A 19,933-nucleotide genomic window follows, 5' to 3' on the forward strand; every position below is an offset into this window, starting at 1 on the left:
TTCTAAGTAAACCTGTAATTGGGACTCCAAAATTGTTAGCCTCTCCTCTAGGGCTATCCATAAGACCTTTAAACCTCAGTCGGTGGAATTATGGAATTTTGAAAGTTTCTTACAGAACACTTCTGTCAATACTCTACGATTTGGATTATTTTAGAGGTGCCTCAAATAGCTTGGAAGAGCATCGGAAATCTATTCGGCCGTCACCTTCAAGTCTTGTGAGTGGAGCGACTGAAATTCAGCAAAGCAACCGGTGAATAAGTTTTCGCTTGTATTTCAACAAGTAAACATTTTTTGTGCAAATTCTATACTCAAACTTTCATCCAACATTATCCTGCTACACACATACATTAGAAGCTCTGCTGGCGCTGTGTATCTCTTATATGCTGCCAATTCAAAAACGCACTATCTCAGAAAGTTTTAAAAACCGCTCTATTTCAGTAATTGTTTGAATAACCTTCTACCTCAGAATATGCTTCCAAATTGGCCTATCTGAACATAAATTGACGTAAGGGAAGGTGTTTGTAAAAAAATTTCTGATATAGCACTTTCTTCAACCGAATTCTGAGATATGGCGTTTTTGAAAAATATTCTAAGATAAGGTGGTTTTGAACTGGCAACCGAGATAGGATGATATTCCTCTCAGCTCTACTGCTAACCAAATTCTATAGAAGTTCGAAGTTAGTTCTATAGATATACATAGAAGTTCGTGATAGAGTTATTTTCTAGGCTGATCTAAGGCTGTAGCCGAACTTCCAAAAAGCACTGAGAAATGTGGCCAATCTCTTGACGAATTTGTATGCAACTGGTGAGAATAAAATGAGAGTATCCCATATTACAAGGATAGTAATCTTAACAGCTTTTCCCGAATGGACAAAAATCGAATTAATTCAACTACTTACACTATCTTCAGCATTCAAAAATTTCACACCAGCATAAGATACAGCGAGACCAACTATTAAGCGGGTATCTTGATTAGACTCTTTGAGCATTTTAGTTAAATGATTGCAGTCCTTCAACAAGTTTGATTCACGTTCCTTAATAATTGGCAGTGGTGTAGCATTACGCTTGAATTTCAAAATGGATTTTCGTGTAGAAGCCGTTCCATGTAGTTCTCGTATGACTGTGGAGCCCAGATACTGGTAAGAAAAAACGATAAAATAAGATAACAAAGCAAAGACAATAAACAAATGCGTACCACTTACATAAACCATATAATGAATTTGTCCAAAAATGAGCGTATTCGGTGAGTGACACCAATTGGTGGTGGTGCATTCTTCATTATTACCCAGACACAAATCCGCAGGTCTACGTATCTGCAGTGACGAGTCGCTTATTCGTTTGCCAATATCGGTGGTTTCGGTCACACGCTCCTTCGCCTTCATAGGCGCATTTACTTCGTTTACCTCATGACCAATATTTGCTAAAATCGTATCAATCTCTTGCCACACTTTTGAAGCATTAAAGTATTCATAGTCGCTAGGTTTATTTTGCTGATGTAAAATATTACGGGGCGGTGGTAACGGTTTTATTGAACGGACCAAACTTGGTGATCGTAAACGGTTTGATATATAACCAAGGTCAGGGGTTTCATCTCTGCCCACTATCGTGAGATTCAAATTAGAGCCTTTGAAGAGGCCTAAAAGATATTTGTTTTTCAATTATCAAAATGTACCAAAGATAAAAAAGATATCAAAAAGCGCCAGTAAAGCTCCAGTCAAACTTTGAATTCCCAGACTTAATCATGTACCTCACTTCTGGAGAAATGCTCGTGTCATTTTCCTACCAAAGGCGGGGAAGATCAACTATATTGTAACGAATTTTGAGAAATTCCGCTTATTCCAAATATTTTGTTAACGTTCGAATCACTAAGCTGTTGTATAGATGCAATATGGTCTTTATTTAGTCTACTTGGGAGTAGTACAATTATACTTTAATATCACGCACTTCACAACAGCGTGTTTAAATCAAACTGATTACTGAATACTGAATATGCACTTAAACTTTATATGGACTGCTAACTTTGTCCAAACTTATGAAGTTGTTGTGCATAAAATTAGTACTGCTAAATTGCAGTATGCATTATACTCAATTGCAACTGAAATGTATCTATCCTTTTTATCTCTACACTATTCTCCACTTCTATAACCGAAAAGCGTGTTGTCCACTATTCATCGCAACCGATTTTGATATAGGTTATATACTATGACCACCTGAGGTGCTTGTCTCCGTTACTTAGTGCAACCCGTTCCTATATGCCGTGGGACTCAATATAGATGTATGCTTCTACCTATACCGGTCCTTTTCAAAGATTTCTTACACTCTAAAACTTTTTTTGATGCTTAATTGCTGATTGGATGTCAATGCAAACGTTGACGCGCCTCCAGTTTAAGCTATTTTCTTCCAGTGTTTCCACTGCTTTGGTGACGGCTACTAATTCCGCCTGAAGAACTCTGCATTGATCTAGCAGCTTGTAGGATCCGTTTATTTCTACATAAGCACAGTATACCGTAGAACCTTCTCATTCCACTACTTTGGAAGCATTAGTGTACCCGTGTATCACCTCCTCCACCATTTCTCTATTGTGGCTCTAAGAGCCCCTTCGAAGCGCATATACGGAATCAGGTTGTCTGTTCGTCCTGTCATTGATGACGCTATACTACTATGGCCGTATGGAACCTATATTATTATTGAACTCTTTGTTAAAAACAAGATTCGCAGTTTGAGTTTTCGTCATCCAGAAGACGAAAGTGTTAGTTCTTATCAGCCATAGACCGAAATTGTTACTTTTCATCAGCTACAAATTGAAATTGCTAGTTTTCCCCAGACACTTAAATTCCAGTACAGAACATTAAAAAAAATTATTTTTCGAAATCGCAGGTTAGGAATTTATAACTTGTTTTAAAAACTTCAAAATGGCGGTTTCCAATTCGCACCACAAAAATTACCTAGCAAGCTTAAACATGTCCTTTAAGTATTATAGTAGAGTTAAATGTATTATCAAACTGCATATTAAAACCTTCGAAATAATTTGGTTGAAAAGCTTGTTAGGTTAGGTTAGTTTCGGTTAGGTTAGGTTAGTTTGGGTTAGGTTAGGTTAGGTGGTAGCTACCCTGATAAGGATAGCTCACTCGGACAACACGAAGGTCCGTTGTGAGACCACATACACCAAAAATAACGGTGACTTAGATCTAGCTACTTAGAGAATCGTTGGGTAGCAACGATAAAGCTCCGAATCATACCAATCTCAACTTTGGATAAATCCTCGGGAGATCCAAGTGAGTCGCGACCGAAGTATTTCGTCTAGCTCTGGAAAAAGCTGGGCAATTAAGCATAAAGTGATTTGGTGATTCGACCTCATCATCCTCCATACAGCTGCAATAGGAAGGAGTTTCCAGTGTATTGAGATGTACCGCATGGATACACATGGGACAGTGCCCTGTCAAAACCCCAATGACCATTGATAGGTGAGCCTTAGTGAACCCAATTATTTCAGCAGACCTCCTGTCATCCACTTTCGGCCACAAAGATCTTGCTACCTTGCAAGACGTGGTGTGCGCCCAAGGTTTGTAGAGCTGACTCGAGGCCCAGCTATGGACGAGCAATCCACAGGTGGCCAGCGGAATCCCGAAATCTCTACAGTCATCTTCATCCGGTTCAGTTGTACCGATGCGGGCTAAGAGATCCGCTTGACAGTTACCCGGGATATCACTACGGCCCGGGACCCAGATAATCTTAATTGTAAAATAATTCGATGCAATGGAAAGCGAGGTCAGGCACTCAGCTCAAGGCCTTGATAGCCGCTTGGCTAGATGTTAACTTCCCTAACCGTAGTAGCACTGGATAGCATTTCATCCACCGCATCCTTAATCGCAGCAACTTCCCCTTGGAATCCACTGCAGTGACTTGCGGCTTACATTTAGCTCTTGGCAAAAGACCCCCCCCCCCCCCCCCCACCAACCTTTCCGTCCAACTTCGACCCATCCGTGAACAAGTTAACCGGTCCCATGCCCCAAATAATTTATCTTCCCCACTCCTCTCTCGGTGGAATGACTGGGGTGAAGGTTGTATAGGGAGCAGTTATCGGCATAGGTGAGTTGAACTGATGACGCTGAATAGAAAATTAGTAAAATTTTGGACAATGGGCGTAGCACCGCCCACTTTTAAAAGAAGGTAATTTAAAATTTTGCAAGCTGTAATTTGGCAGTCGTTGAAGATATCATTATGAAATTTGGCAGGAACGTTACTCCTATTACTATATGTTTGCTTAATAAAAATTAGAAAAATCGGAGAACGACCACGCCCACTTTAAAAAAAAAATTTTTTTTTTTAAGTTAAATTTTAACAAAAAATTTAATATCTTTACAATATATAAGTAAATTATGTCAACATTCAACTCTATTAATGATATGGTGCAACAAAATGCAAAAATAAAAGAAAATTTCAAAATGGTCGTGGCTCCGCCCTTTTTCATTTAATTTGTCTAGGATACTTTTAATGCCATAAGTCGAACAACAATTTACCAATCCTTGCGAAATTTGGTAGGGGCTTAGATTCTGGGACAGTAACTTATTTCTGTGAAAAGGGGCGAAATCGGCTGAAGCCACGCCCAGTTTTTATACACAGTCGACCGTTTGTCCTTCTGCTCGGCCGTTAACACGATAACTTGAGCAAAAATCGATATATCTTTACTAAACTCAGTTCACGTACTTATCTGAACTCACTTTGTATTGGTATAAAAAATGGCCGAAATCCGACTATGACCCCGCCCACTTTTTCGATATCGAAAATTACCAAAAACGAAAAAATGCCATAATTCTATACCAAATACGAAAAAAGGGATGAAACATGGTATTTGGATTGGTTTATTGACGCAACTTTAGAAAAAAACTTTGTAAAATGGGTGTGACACCTACAATATTAAGTAGAATGAAATGAAAAAGTTCTGCAGGGCGAAATAAAAAACCCTTGAAATCTTGGCAGGAATACTGTTCGTGGTATTATATATATAAATAAATTAGCGGTATCCAACAGATGATGTTCTGGGTCACCCTGGTCCACATTTTGGTCGATATCTAGAAAACGCCTTCGCAGTAATTGACTCTTTTTCGTACTCACACGACCCTATTCCCGACTTAAAGTCAAAAACAAAACGGCAAAAACTCTCAGCCGTAGCGACCCGGTTTGAATGGCTATCACCAATAATGATCTTAGCAAAAATCCTTCTCCAGTAGCTCTGGTAAGAAGGAACCGGCTAGGATGAAGATGTCAAACTGGAATCCCTTTACAAGTGGAACACCTTCTGCGCAAATCTTCCAGATATCAGCAGTATAAATATCTCTCGATGGTCGCAATTTTCCTCTAATAAATGCATCAAAATCCACGGTTTCTCTGATGCCATGCATTTGCTGCATGTGTTTATTTAAGAATGCAGCACGATGAGAACTCCCTCAACCCACTTCTTTATGGCAAAAACCAAAGTGGCATCCCTGCAAGCAGGTAACATGCCACGACTAGAACTCTGCAGAGCCGTGGTATTGTCGAAATAAATAACTCAAACTCAATTTGAATTGAAGTACCGCCACCCGAACTGACACTCTGGTCAGATTCCTCCATTGTGTTGGCCTGGCTAGAAAAACCCCGACGTATGTACACGGAAAACTTATGTGGCATACAGAATTTACCCAAATGTTGCAGAACGTCAGCAACACAATTTAGCGCCACGTATCTAGCGATGACAACCCCGCCGATTTAAGAACTCGAGGATGCAAACAACAAGATTTAGTTAACTGCTCGTTATGGTAGAATGGACTTCAATAGCCCTCTAATTCTGGCCCAAATACTCCCCTCCCAATCCATCTCCTCCGGAGAAAAACCACATACGCCATAAAAGTGCAATATTTTTATAAGAAGCTTCGACAACGAAGTTTTTACCATTTATTATTTTTTCCAAGCCAAACTTCTACTGGTTCACTTTTCGCAAAAGAACAACTTTAAAAAGCTACTTTTATAGAGTGCACTACCAAGAGAGATATTGAAGTGCTGCTAATATAATTTATTTAGTATTTCGCACTAAGTTGTCCCTATTATTTTTTCCATCATTGTATATAAATAAACAATTAAATAAATAAATGCAAGGAGCGATAACCTCCGAAGACATTTAAGGCCGAGCTTCTCTTTCAATTTGCGTAGTTCTCCTTTTAATTTTTCCTTAAAATTGGCGGGACTGGATCTACATGTTTTATGCCGCCGCCGATGCATTTTCGCTGAGAAGCTTCTCATGGTAAAAATACACCCCGCGTGTTTGACGAATCAACTTTTTTCTAAATTTTTGATGTTACTTTACCTGGGAGTTGAACCCAGGACTCTCGGTGTGATAGGCGGAACACCCTACCACCACACCACGGCGGGCGCCAATTACCATATCTGTCATATTTCTATATTGCTTTTATTTTCACAACAAAATTTTGTATAAATATCACCCACAAATTTCAACTTCCTTCACTTTAAACTTAAAATCTATATAACTCTTCCATGTGAATATGATTCGCGAATGGTAGAAATGGATTTAGCTGTAATTGTATTAAAAAAACGCTTTTACCCGAGCTTAAGAATACAAATAATAGCTTTATGCGAAACTGAATTAAACCCGGGCGTAAAGTTGCGAGTTAGTGGATAGGGTTCGACAAATGCAAACAGTGAACTCCAATCTGCAGAATTTGAAGTATTCCCAATCAACGAATGTAAAACTGTTTATGCGGCTCGTTATGCGGCGTTAAGGAAAAATTTCCCAACAACACTAATTTGTTTAGTAGATCATGGAGAATGGAGAACTTTATGCAGTGCTATCAGGTGGGGTACAACCGTGGTTCCACTGTTATCCTGCTTTATATACAAGTATAAGTAATATTGAAGTTCAAGGGTTTTTAACTTTTGTAATAAAAAAATATTAATTGCAAGGTGTTTTTTTAAATCGACTGCTGCGTTCACCTAACTCGGCTGAACGCCCCATTTCAGAACTTTTTTCATATACATCCTAGCTCACGTCAAAGCATAGAATTTATGCTAAGATAGAACGTTTTTGGAACGGCAGCTGAGATATGGTAATATTTCAATAAGCAGTCGAAATGGCGATATTTCTTTTTGTGTTATTTACAAATAATTAATAAAAAATGTAATTGCGATTTAAAAAAAAAAAACCTTGGTTGTATGCATTTAAGATGTGACGCATGCAAATGCCTTAGGTTGGGAGATCAAACTTTAAACATAGCTTTAAAGTTCCCTCGTTTATGAATAGAACATGAAACAAAAAGAAAATAACGAAATAAGTTAGGCAAACTTGGCCGATCCATGTCGGTATAAAACAACTGATCCAACCATGCATAGCGCCTTTGGCATTATTATTTTTTGTTCTGAAATGTTTTGGCTACGTGCGTAAGTTATTGATTGTGTAGCTTGTGATTAGCTTTTTGCATTTTCTATTTTTAATAAGCTATTACATCTTTGAAGGTATACTTCTTTAAAGCCAAATTAAACTTCCTTAACCCTAACGCCATAGTCGTAACCATACCCATATCCATAACCATCTCAATGTGATCGATTAATGGTGCCTTAACCTAAAAATCGTGAAAATTTCATAAAAAATGATGAAAACGCAAAAAATTACAAACATATTCCACAAAAAATAAGTATCTTAGTCATAACGAATCCAAAACAATGAAGAAATTCTAAAAAAAGTTAATAAATTCACCAACTCAAATATTTTTAGGTTATGGATATGGCGAGAAACCAAAAACCAATTTATTGGCTATGGCGTTAGCGTTATGGTATGGCACCATTAATGGATTACATTCCTTTCCATAAGGTAGGTTCGATCAGCTTATTTATCTGGTTATGGCTTTATGGTTATAAGTCACCATTAATTCGCCCTTTATGTACGTTATGAAAAATTGTGGAGAGTGACATTTTAAAAAATGTGACACTAAAGTGAGTTTGTGTGTGTATGTTCGCTGTGAATTGTACGCGCAGAATTGTTTTGAGTGGGATGTACATTAGACCGGGTCGGTTCCCATTTAAAAAAAGGGGTGAAGTCCGCCCGTAAATTTGAAGCTTATGTTGAGAGTGTTTTTTAATTTATTTAAATCTTTCGAAGTACAGCCGAAATTGTTTTTTGCTTGGATATTTTATATCCGATTTTTTAATTGATACGTCATTATTTTGGTCTTCGAAATCTGCATTTTTGCTTTTAATGTCATTTCGAGCAATGAAGTCCTTTTCACTTGATTAGGTCCCTGAATTGTGTTCTATCCCTCCTAAAGTACCTATTTGTTTTACCAGCCGAAAGTATTTTCAAATTCATGACATTGTTGCTTTTAAACCGTATCCCTAAAGGCTTGGTTCCCTCGAAAGCGGTTGTCAAAAATGTTGCAATGTAAAAGTAATTATGTGGAAACTAAAAGACGGCGAAGTTCACCGTTCAATTCCTTCTTCCAAGTCATACTCAAAGCGGTGAATAATTTGTGAAAGTTTTGAGTTATTTTAATATATATAAATACTAACTATTTTTAATTTACATTTTTTGATAAAACTGAAACAAATTTAAAAAACAAACCAAGAAAACCTAAAAAAATGTGAAAAATGGTGATACCAAATTGGTATGCATTGGCAGCGCTGGTGGACCAACTTAACAACAAAGTGGTGCCGCTGATGAGGGACGTCAAAAAAGTTGTCCTAATTGAAAAAAACTTTTTCAAAATTTTTGATGCCATTGATTTGAACCCAATACTTTCGGTGTGGTAGGAGGAGCGCGCTTCACCACATCACGGGATCAAGATTTATCCCAACAATTTTATGTTGAAGATCGCTTACTAGTGTCATTAAGTATTTGTTTGGCTTTCATAGACTTCATAGCTCGAAAGGACACTAAAGCAAATATGCAGATTTCAAAGACCAAAATAATGGCATATCAAATTCAAAATTCGGACTAAAACACTAAAGTAACAATAAAAAAGCAATTTCGGCTGTATTTCAAAGGATCAAGAAAATGTTTAAAATTTTTTCCGAAACCTTCTCAACATAAGTTTCAAATTTAGGGGCGGTTGTAACAACTTCTTTTTGCGACCCGCTCGAATGTACATATGTTTATGGATGTATGTATATATTCGAAAAAAGGCTTCCAACAAAATAGAAATAGCGCCTTTATTTTTGGTAGTTTGTACGCATGTTTGTACATATGCATATATGTATATAGTATATACTAATGTTTGCACCCTAACGTTTCCTTTTCTGAAAAAATAGTTGCCTAAATAAATGGTAAAACCTTAATAGAGTTGCTCCTATCTTTGAAAATTGTCAACTTTTATAGTGCATGAAAAGAACAGCTGATTCTCACAAGCGCGTTGTCAATAGTAATAAAAAATAGAGTTTGGTAATTCATTTAAATTTTCTTCGCTAAAATTTGTGAAGTTACGAAAATAAATTGTCACGATCAGCTGGTTTGGCAGGGTTACACTGCCACACTAACAGTCATTTTATGCAGGGTAAAAATATAATGCTTTTGCGTTGCGAGCAGGCAACAATTTTTACAAAAGAACGAAACACCCCGTAAAGGCCTTGCCTGATTTTTAGAATAGAACAAATTATAACTACAACCCTTCTGCAGCGTACAACAAGCGTAACACTTTTGCCAGAAAAGAAACCACTATAAAAAGATTTAAATGATCTTATACATATTTAATATTTGTTCTGTACGCGTGTTTGTCACTGAACTCCCCCTAAACGACTTGTGTGTTCAGGGCGGTTTCAGCATGCTTTAGATTCACAATTTGGTTCAGGGAATGGACCAAGGCCGACCTATTCTACATAAAAAGTATATAGTGCGATTTGCTTGATATTTGGTATAGAGGTAGTTCCTTTATTTTCGGAAAGTTGACCAGAGTCTGATCTATTGATCTATTTGTAATAAATCATATTTATTGTGCGGGGCCTGAGTGTTGCTGTGAAGTTTCTTTCTGGGGAAATTCAATTCACTGTTCGATTTGTCCCAACTTTGGGTTGTAGGTAGCCTTTTGCCTAGATAAGTACTGACGATCTTTTTCTATTCATGATTCTATTTGTCTGAAATTTTATATATAAATAAATAAAAAAAAACAAATATTTATTTATTTTGTTAGTATAAATTTAAACTGAACTTTATTGATTTTATTGACAATTTTTTTTCAGTCCTCTTATTATTTTATTGTAATTAATTATTTTCATGCAATTAAAATATATTTTTTAATGATACTTATTATTAAGAATTCATGAGCTTAACACCGGCTTATAATAATTGATTGAATATTCTATTATTATGTTTGCTAAGAGAAACTGAAAAGAAAGAAACATTTATATTTTGGCTGGTAACTGTTAGGTAACTATTATGGCTCATGGAGGTGAGTGCCGTCAAGTGAGTGCGTATGCGGACGAAATTTGTGCTATTTTCAAGGAAAATTCCATCAGACTCTCTTTAAACTAATGGAGGCTACAATATAAACTACATTCTATTGTGCTAGAAGTTCGGGTGTTGGTTATAACTCGCACAGACTAATCTATACAGAGCTACACTTGTATGTATGTTTGTAACTCTCTAGGCTAGGCGTGCAAAGAAGAGTCACAAACAAATAAATATACATATGTAGTTTAAAAAACTCGAACTAAAAAGTTAAAAATAATTTTCAAAATAAGCTTAAAACTTTGTGCCATACTTCTCAATTTCTATATTCCTATAAATGCCGTCTTAAGCTCATTAAATTTTACGAATATGTTGTTAAAGATGAACAGACGTTTAAATCGGTAGCAAATTATAGTCCCATTAACACTTAATACAAGATCTTGATTATGTCAACACATTAAGCTTCGAGCAGTATTGTTGCTCAAAATCTAGTGCACTGCCCCCAACTATGATTTTGTGACAGGAGAATACAATAGAACTAACTAGCAGTTTGAAAACAGTTTTGCAAGCTGTAATTTTTGCAGACGTTAAAGATATCATGATGAAATCTACTCTTATTACTGTATGTGTGCCAAATAAAAATTAGCGAAATCGGATGGCGAACACGCCCACTTTTAAAAAAAATTTCTTTTTAAGTCAAATTTTAACAAAAAATTTAATATCTTTACAGTATATAAGTAAATTATGTCAACATTAAACTCAAGTAATAATATGCTGCAACAAAATACAAAAATTAAAGAAAATTTCAAAATGGGCGTGGCTCCGCTCTTTTTCATTTAATTTGTCTAGAATACTTTTAATGCCATAAGTCGAACATATATTTACCAATCCTTGTTAAATTTGGTAGGGGCATAGATTCTATGACGATAACTGTTTTCCATGAAAATGGGCGAAATCGGTTTGAAGCCACGCCCAGTTTTTATACACAGTCGACCGTCTGTTCTTCCGCTCGGCCGTTAACACGATAACTTGAGCAAAAATTGATATATCTTTACTAAACTTAGTTCACGTACTTATCTGAACTCACTTTATTTTGGTATAAAAAATGCCCGAAATCCGACTATGCCCACGCCCACTTTTTCGATATCGAAAATTACGAAAAATTAAAAAAAAATGCCATAACTATACCAAATACGAAAAAAGGGATGAAACATGGTGATTGGATTGGTTTTTTCATTCAAAATATAACTTTAGAAAAAAGTTTGTAAAATGGGTGTGACACCTACCATATTAAGTAGAAGAAAATGAAAGAGTTCTACAGGAGGAAATCAAAAGCCCTTGGAATAACGGCAGGAATACTGTTCGTGGTATTACATATATAAATAAATTAGCGGTACCCGACAGATGATGTTCTGGGTCACTCTGGTCCACATTTAGGTCATCTCGAAAACGCCTTCACATATACAACTATCACCACGCCCTTTTAAAATACTCATTAACGCCTTTCATTTGATACCCATGTCATACAATCACATTCCAGGGTTACCCTAGGTTCATTTTCCTACACCATTTTCCCTTATTTGAAAAAGGATGAAGGAAAATCGCTCCAAAAAAACGTCACCCTTGGTCTACAATTTGGTCGATATTTCCCAAACGTATGTGATATGTAAAAACCACTTATAAACCGTCTATGAAACCCTACGAAATCAACACAGCTAAGCTCTTAGCTGAGTATGTAATGTTCGGTTACACCCGAACTTAGCCTTCCTTACTTGTTTATATTGCTTTTGATTTTTGCATTTGTAATTGTTTTTGCTTCATAATTGTTTTTGCTTCATTTTTGTTATTTACACTTGCTGGTGCAGCTTCCCTTCCAATTTGCGTCATGATCCCCTTTATTTTACCTACAAATTGGCGGGACGGGACCTACATATTTTATGCTGACTCCGAACAGCATTTGAAAGGCAGATGAGTTTTCATTGTATTCTCAAAAATGGTTAAAAGGCCTGCCATCGCCAAATTCATAAATGTTAGTCATCAATACTGTGCGAGGTATCAAAACTGCTGTAGTGCTTTGTTAAATCGAAATATAACGAAACTGGTCGTAAATTTCAAAATACAACCTACCCACATGTGCTCAAGAGTAGCGAATGAAAATTTCTTAACAGTTTATTTCACCAAGGTAAACACAACAAGCATTTCCCCTTCGTATTCGAAAGATGGTAGTTTCTGAGCTTCAACCCGCTATCTATGGCGGTATGGTCTAGAAGTTTCAATGTGGTCATATTAAATTATTCCCGAGATGGTAGAGCTTGTACCATAATGCTGTTTGTTACTGGTACGTACCGGATCTATATCAGTCAAAGGACCATCAACATCGATAACACTCTTCACAAACACCGGGGAGTGTCTTTATCGTTACAACAACAACAACAATTGGGTTGTTTTATTTGTATCAACTGAAGCTAAATTTCTATATTACCATATAAGCCGTCTAAAAATCATTAAACTCTACGAATATGTGAATGATGACCAGACGGTTAAATCCATTACAAATTAACATCTCATTAACACTTAACACAAGATCGAGCAGTTTTGCTCAAAACTTAGTGCACTGCCCCCAACTATGGTTTTGTGACAGTATACGTTTATATCAGTTTGAAAAGATAGAAATAAGCAAGTGCAAATATTTTCAAGGAAATATTTTAAAAACTGTTTGTTCAACTGGTTTTAAACTATCACTATACATAATTGCGTATTCATGAAAGTTAAATAGGTTTATTGAGCTCATATTATAGGTGAAATTTCTATGGAAATATCATTTTAAAACGCTTAATTAGCCTTTTGTTCTATCTATAAACAGTTTAAATTTTAGCAGAAACTTTCCACCGGAAATTTACTCAAGCTAATAAGGCCGAGTAAATAAAAAACAAATTGTTTTTGTATAGCTTTAAATTAAATTAAGAAGAATTTTTATTGTATTGTTGAAATTCCTGAAATCTAGCTCTTGTTTATGTTTTAATCACATGACCCAATATGTATAAATAGTGCCCACAAAATTTAGCTGGATTCACTTTATACATAAAAATTTGGTAAGAGCATAGCTTCTATGACGATAACTGTTTTCTGTGAAAATTGGCGAAATCGGTTGAAGCCACGCCCAGTTTTTATACACAGTCGACCGTCTGTCCTTCCGCTCGGCCGTTAGCACGATAACTTGAGCAAAAATGAATATATCTTTAATAAACTTAGTTCACGTACTTATGTGAACTCACTTTATCTTGGTATTAAAAATTAGAGCTTAATATTTCTTCTCGAACACAAGCGAGATTTTCTAGACCCGAGACATCGAGAACTCGAATTCTCGCCAGATTCTCGTGTCTCGAAGTACACGTAAATCTCGCGGGCTTCTCGACATTCTTACTTAATCGCTGTATGGACAGTATTTATACACTTGTTTTTTTTTTTACTTGTGAGTTGTTTGTTAATTTTATTGCTTCCAATGAAATTTAACTCAAAACATATTTATTATACATACAATTTTGTTCGCAATATTTTATTTTTCAACGATAATTCAAGAACAAGGCTTATCGCAAGATTCTCGAATCTCGAATTACTCGTAAGGCTCGCAAGATTTTCGAATCTCGAATTACTCGTAAGGCTCGCGAGATTCTCGAATCTCGAATTACTCGTAATACTCACGATCTTTCGACTGCCAATTCAGTCGCTGCATTAGCAATATTCTATACATTTCGGGGTTTTTTACTTGTGGTTTTGTGGACATTTTGGCTTGTGCTCCAGAAGAAATCGTAAGCTCTATATAAACCAGCCAATGAATCGATTAAGTTGAATATCGGGAAGCTCGCAAGCCTTACCAGTAATTCCAGATTCGAGAATCTCGCGAGCCTTACGAATAATTCGAGATTGGAGAATCTCGCGAGAAGGCGAGATTTGACAGAAATCTCTTCTCGAACATGTTCGAGAAATCGTAGGCTCTATTATAAATGGGCGAAATACGCCAATGACCACGCCCACTTTTTCAATATCGAAAATTTCGAAATATGAAAAAATTGCCATTATTCTATACCAAATACGAAAAAAGGGATGAAACATGGTGATTGGATTAGTTTTCTGACGCAAAATATAACTTTAGAAAAAACTTTGTAAAATATGTGTGACACCTACCATATTAAGTAGAACAAAATTAAAAAGTTCTGCAGGGCGAAATCATAGGCCCTTGGAATCATGGCAGGAATACTGTTCGTGATATTACATATATAAATAAATTAGCGGTACCCGATATTCTGGGTCACCGTGGTCCACATTTAGGTCGATATCTCGAAAACGCCTTCGCATATACAACTCCCTTTTAAAACCCTCATTAAAACCTTTAATTTGATACCCATGTCGTATAAACACATTATAGAGTCATCCCTGGTCCACCTTCATTTCGATATCTTGAAAAGGCGGCCACCTATAGAACTATGGCCCACTCCCTTTTAAAATACTCTTTAATACCTTCCATTTGATACCCATGTCATACAAACACATTCCAGGGTTACCCTTTCCTACATAGTGTTTTCCCTTATTTTGTCTCTAAAGCTCTCAGCTGAGTATGTATTGTTCGGTTACACCCAAACTTAGTTTTCCTTACTTGTTGCTCTTAATGTCATTTCAAGCTATGAAGTCGTTTTCGCTTGATTAGGTCCCTGAATTGTGTTATATCCCCCCTAAAGTACATTGTTGCTTTTAAACCGTATCTCTAAAGGCTTGGTTCCCTCGAAAGCGGTTGCCAAAAATATTGCAATGTAAAAGTAATTATGTGGAAACTAAAAGACGGTGAAGTTTACGTTCAACTCGTTCCTCACCGTTTTTTCTCACCGTCATACTCAAAGCGGTGAACAATTGTCAAATTTTTGAGTTATCATATTGTTACGAATATTAGCAAAACTGAGGAGTGCTGCCATCTCCAGCCCGATGCTAAGCAGTGACGTGAATTCACATCAATAATTCAATCATTATGTATCTACATAAACGAATCAATAATTGCGTCTACACATATGTACACATTCCGACGAGCAACATTTGCATACAAGGCAGCGAGAGATGAGATGTCACACACATATGAATTTACTTATACGCTTATGTGTGTGCGGGAGACTGTAAACTACAAACTCACATATGTACATCTGAGAAGCGCTAAAAAGTAGACAATTGTAAACAAGTAGAAACTATATGAGAGCTATACACACACGAATATAGTTGGTAAGTTCTGGAAATGGAAGAGCCTAGAGTATGCAGCGTAAACTATAAAAGCGGGGCAGGCGAGTAAGAAGTAATTCAGTTTGAGTTGAGCTATCAATCAGTTTGATTAAGCCCGCGATATGGCGGCCAATAGTAGAGTTTCATTTGAGTTATTAATCAGTTTGGTTATTAAGCCAGCGAGTAGCAAAGTATAAGTGTTATTGTGAAGTACTTAATAAAGGCCATTTTTCCATCATTCAATATTGGAGTTATTTATTCAACAGTTTAGTGATTCGAACTTAGCAGAGGATTGCAAATAAGAGGATTTGCAAGTAAATTCGTTAAAATTGGTGTCAGAAGAGGAATTGTTGAATAAATTCCGAAGATTGGGAATACAACTTGGACATGGCAAAGTTCAGTGAATTGAAGATCCAGCAACTGAAAAAGGAGTTGGAGAACCGTGGATTAAATACAACCGGCAATAAGATCGAACTTCAAGCACGGCTACGAGAGGTAATGGAGTCGCAAGGAATTGATGTGAACGAGTTTGTCTTTTATCCTGATGCGGACGAAACAACAACAAAAATTGAAGAGAAAAACGAAACATCGCAGACAGTTACGCATGGTGGAACGATACAAGGTGGCAGCATGGTGACATACATACATACATAAATAAGAATTCCATGTACTTTGTTTTTGTAAATTCGATGGACAAATGTCAAAATCGTACTGCGCCGGAAGTTGATGTATCAAATCAAATAAAAAAAGGTTATAATCAGCTGTTCGATGCGGCCACCTTGTATCGTACCGCCATGCAGTTACGAGCACAGACTTGAACATGATATTGGCTGCAATATCTGCACAAACATCGACAGTAGCATCAATGTCGTCGCAACTGGCATCTCAACTAGAAGAACAGAAAAAGTATATGTCATCTCAACTAAAAGAACAGAAAACGTATATGTCATCACAGATCGAATCCCAAGAGACACGAATAACATCGAAGATTGAAGCACAGGAAACACAAATTTCTTCACAACTTGAAGAACAGAAGACGTATATGGTATCCCAACTGGAATCGCAGGAAACCCGTATAACATCACAATTGGAAGAACAGAAGACACATTTGGCATCTCAACTGGAAGCGCAAGAGGCACGTATATCTGAAATGTCGGCACAAATTTTGGAACAGGTATCATCGCAGCTCTTTGTAAAACTGGAAGAGCAGGATGCAAAAATTTTACAACTCGAGGACAAAATGATGCCGAAATAGAAGCGTTAAAAGGTCTTATGGAGCAGTTACAACTAAACCGCCCAGCTGTTTCAGCGAGTAATCCAAAGGTAAAGACACCATCCTTTGACGGTTCTGTTCCTTTTCAGGTCTTTAAGCTACAGTTTGAGAAGACCGCAGCAGTGAACCAATGGAATGCTGAAGATAAAGTTGCAGCTCTGTTCGTGGCACTGAAAGGGCCTGCCGCGGAAATCTTACAGACCATCCCAGAGTACGAGCGGAACCACTACGAAACATTGATGAGCGCTTTAGAGAGACGTTACGGAAGCGAGCATAGGAAACAGATATTCCAAATTGAGTTGCAAAACCGCTACCAAAAAGCAAATGAGACATTGCAGGAGTTTGCTTCGGACATTAAAAGATTGGCTCATCTGGCAAATGCGGATGCACCCGTGGAATATACGGAAAGAGTGAAGATTCAGAGCTTTATAAATGGCATACGGGACGTTGAAATGAAGCGAGCCACATACGCGAACCCAAAGCAAACATTTTCAGAAACGGTGTCACAAGCTCTGATTCAGGAAACAGCGTCGCTTCTGTGTAAGCCAGTTTTCAAAGCACGCCGTGTGGAAGTAGAAAGGCCAGGGTGGGTAGACGCAATATTGGAGGCGCTGAAAGGATCGCAAAAGCGGAGTGAAAAAGTTATCAAGTGCTTCAAATGCGGGAAGTCCGGTCATATTGCACGTCATTGCGATCTTGGTCCTAATAGTTCCAACTATGTGGGTGGCCGTAAACGCAAAGCTGGCGGAAATGAGCAAGAGCGTGTCAAATGTAAAGAACGAAAACTTGCCCCGGCTGTTGAATGTCCTGTGATATCTGTGTCGCAAATTGGAAGGAAATCAAGCAGTCTTACCGTCAGAGGGAATGTGGATGGTAAAGAGCGTGTACTGACTGTAGATACGGGGGCATCTCATTCCTTGATTCGATCTGATTTGGTCTACAGGAGAGTAAAGTCATTACCTGGAGCAAGGTTGCGTACGGTCACAGGCGAATATAATCAAGTCCAAGGCGAAGTGGTATGTGAGGTATTAATTGGGAAAGTCATGGTTCTACACAAATTCGTTGTGGCGGAGATCGTTGATGAAGTCATATTGGGAGTGGACTTCTTGGTTGACCATGACGTCAGGATCGATATGCAGAGAAAAATTATGCGCTATAAGAACCAGGACATACCACTTAACTTTAATTTGGAAAAAGTGTTCAGCAGTAATCGGGTACTGGTGGAAAAGACTCGACAAAGACCACGAAAGTCAAAGGCAAAAGTTGATAGATCGAATGGGCCAAATAAATCAAAATCAAAAGTACCTGCGAGAGAAACACTGGCATTGACAAAACCTAAAAGACGCAGGACAACGAAGCAACGAATTTCCGAGAAAGAATGCGAGGGTAGTTTCAAGCCGGAGCACAATACTGTTGTGAAATGTGGGAACGATACCGATTATGCAAAGCAAATCCGTCCAGCGCAAGCTCTACGAAGTGGTTCATTGACCAAACAACAGAGTGTGAAGGAACGGCCCAGGGTAATGAGTAGTAAGATGAAACACTGGCATGACAAGAACTTTAATTCGGAAGGTTTCTTGGTGGGAGATTTGGTACTGTTAAACAACCCTCACCGGCGGAAAGGTGTTCCAGCCAAATTTCGGTACAGTTGGGAAGGCCCGTACAAAGTTGTGAAGAAGATCAGTGATACCATCTACCGCATACAAAGCATTGAGAAACCACGGAGTAGAAGAGTGGTACATTTGGAGAGATTAGCAGCGTTTAGATGGAGAGATTTGTCTGATCGGGACGATCAGACTTAGGTGGAGGGCAGTGTTACGAATATTAGCAAAACTGAGGAGTGCTGCCATCTCCAGCCCGATGCTAAGCAGTGACGTGAATTCACATCAATAATTCAATCATTATGTATCTACATAAACGAATCAATAATTGCGTCTACACATATGTACACATTCCGACGAGCAACATTTACATACAAAGCAGCGAGAGATGAGATGTCACACACATATGAATTTACTTATACGCTTATGTGTGTGCGGGAGACTGTAAACTACAAACTCACATATGTACATCTGAGAAGCGCTAAAAAGTAGACAATTAATTGTAAACAAGTAGAAACTATATGAGAGCTATACACACACGAATATAGTTGGTAAGTTCTGGAAATGGAAGAGCCTAGAAGTATGGAGCGTAAACTATAAAAGCGGGGCAGGCGAGTAAGAAGTAATTCAGTTTGAGTTGAGCTATCAATCAGTTTGATTAAGCCCGCGATCTGGCGGCCAATAGTAGAGTTTCATTTGAGTTATTAATCAGTTTGGTTATTAAGCCAGCGAGTAGCAAAGTATAAGTGTTATTGTGAAGTACTTAATAAAGGCCATTTTTCCATCATTCAATATTGGAGTTATTTATTCAACAGTTTAGTGATTCGAACTTAGCAGAGGATTGCAAATAAGAGGATTTGCAAGTAAATTCGTTACAATATTTAGTTTAGAAATTTAGACCAAAATTTGCAAACGTTTGTGTTCGATACATTGACCTCAATAGTCTTCGTTTCCGGCCTTACGATATAAGAGCTCATTATGAATGACCGCCTTCAGTTTTCAGACAAGTTCGCCTATCCCCTAGGTTAGGGTAGTAGAACACCCGGTAATTTGGTCGACTGTCTTGAGAAAGCTTTTGCTTAACCACTTTGAGTGTTCTTGCTATAGGCTATATCCAATGTGATTCACTCCAAGGGACTAGTTGGGGATAGTGCCGCCAACTTTAGGAAATGTCAAACCGGAACCCTTGGGTGTTGAATGATGTTGTGTGAAAATCAAAATTAAGATTTCAGACACTATTTTATAGATCAGCAAATAAAGGGATATTTCAAACCCTCCTCATACATGTTGAAGATATGTATATGCAACTTAAGTATGAGCTGAGAATCATTTGAAAGTAGAACTTAAACCACTGGAGCCTACTAAAAGATT

At 37.5% G+C, this 19,933-nt stretch overlaps 1 protein-coding gene across 1 annotated transcript in view; it reads right to left on the reverse strand.

Moving 5' to 3' along the window:
• Nucleotides 1-872: 872 nt before the first annotated feature.
• The window catches only part of LOC137238151 (ankyrin repeat and sterile alpha motif domain-containing protein 1B), a 49,938-nt gene continuing 30,877 nt past the window's right edge, over nt 873-19,933 (reverse strand). The window contains exons 9-10 of the mRNA XM_067762816.1: nt 1,203-1,636; nt 873-1,136 (exon numbers count right to left, since the gene is read on the reverse strand). Of these exons, the coding sequence (XP_067618917.1) occupies nt 888-1,136; nt 1,203-1,636 (683 nt within the window). The 3' untranslated portion in view covers nt 873-887. The remainder of the gene's footprint in view (nt 1,137-1,202; nt 1,637-19,933) is intronic.

This window comes from Eurosta solidaginis, chromosome 1, assembly GCF_040869045.1.
Source record: "Eurosta solidaginis isolate ZX-2024a chromosome 1, ASM4086904v1, whole genome shotgun sequence".
NCBI lineage: Eukaryota > Metazoa > Arthropoda > Insecta > Diptera > Tephritidae > Eurosta > Eurosta solidaginis.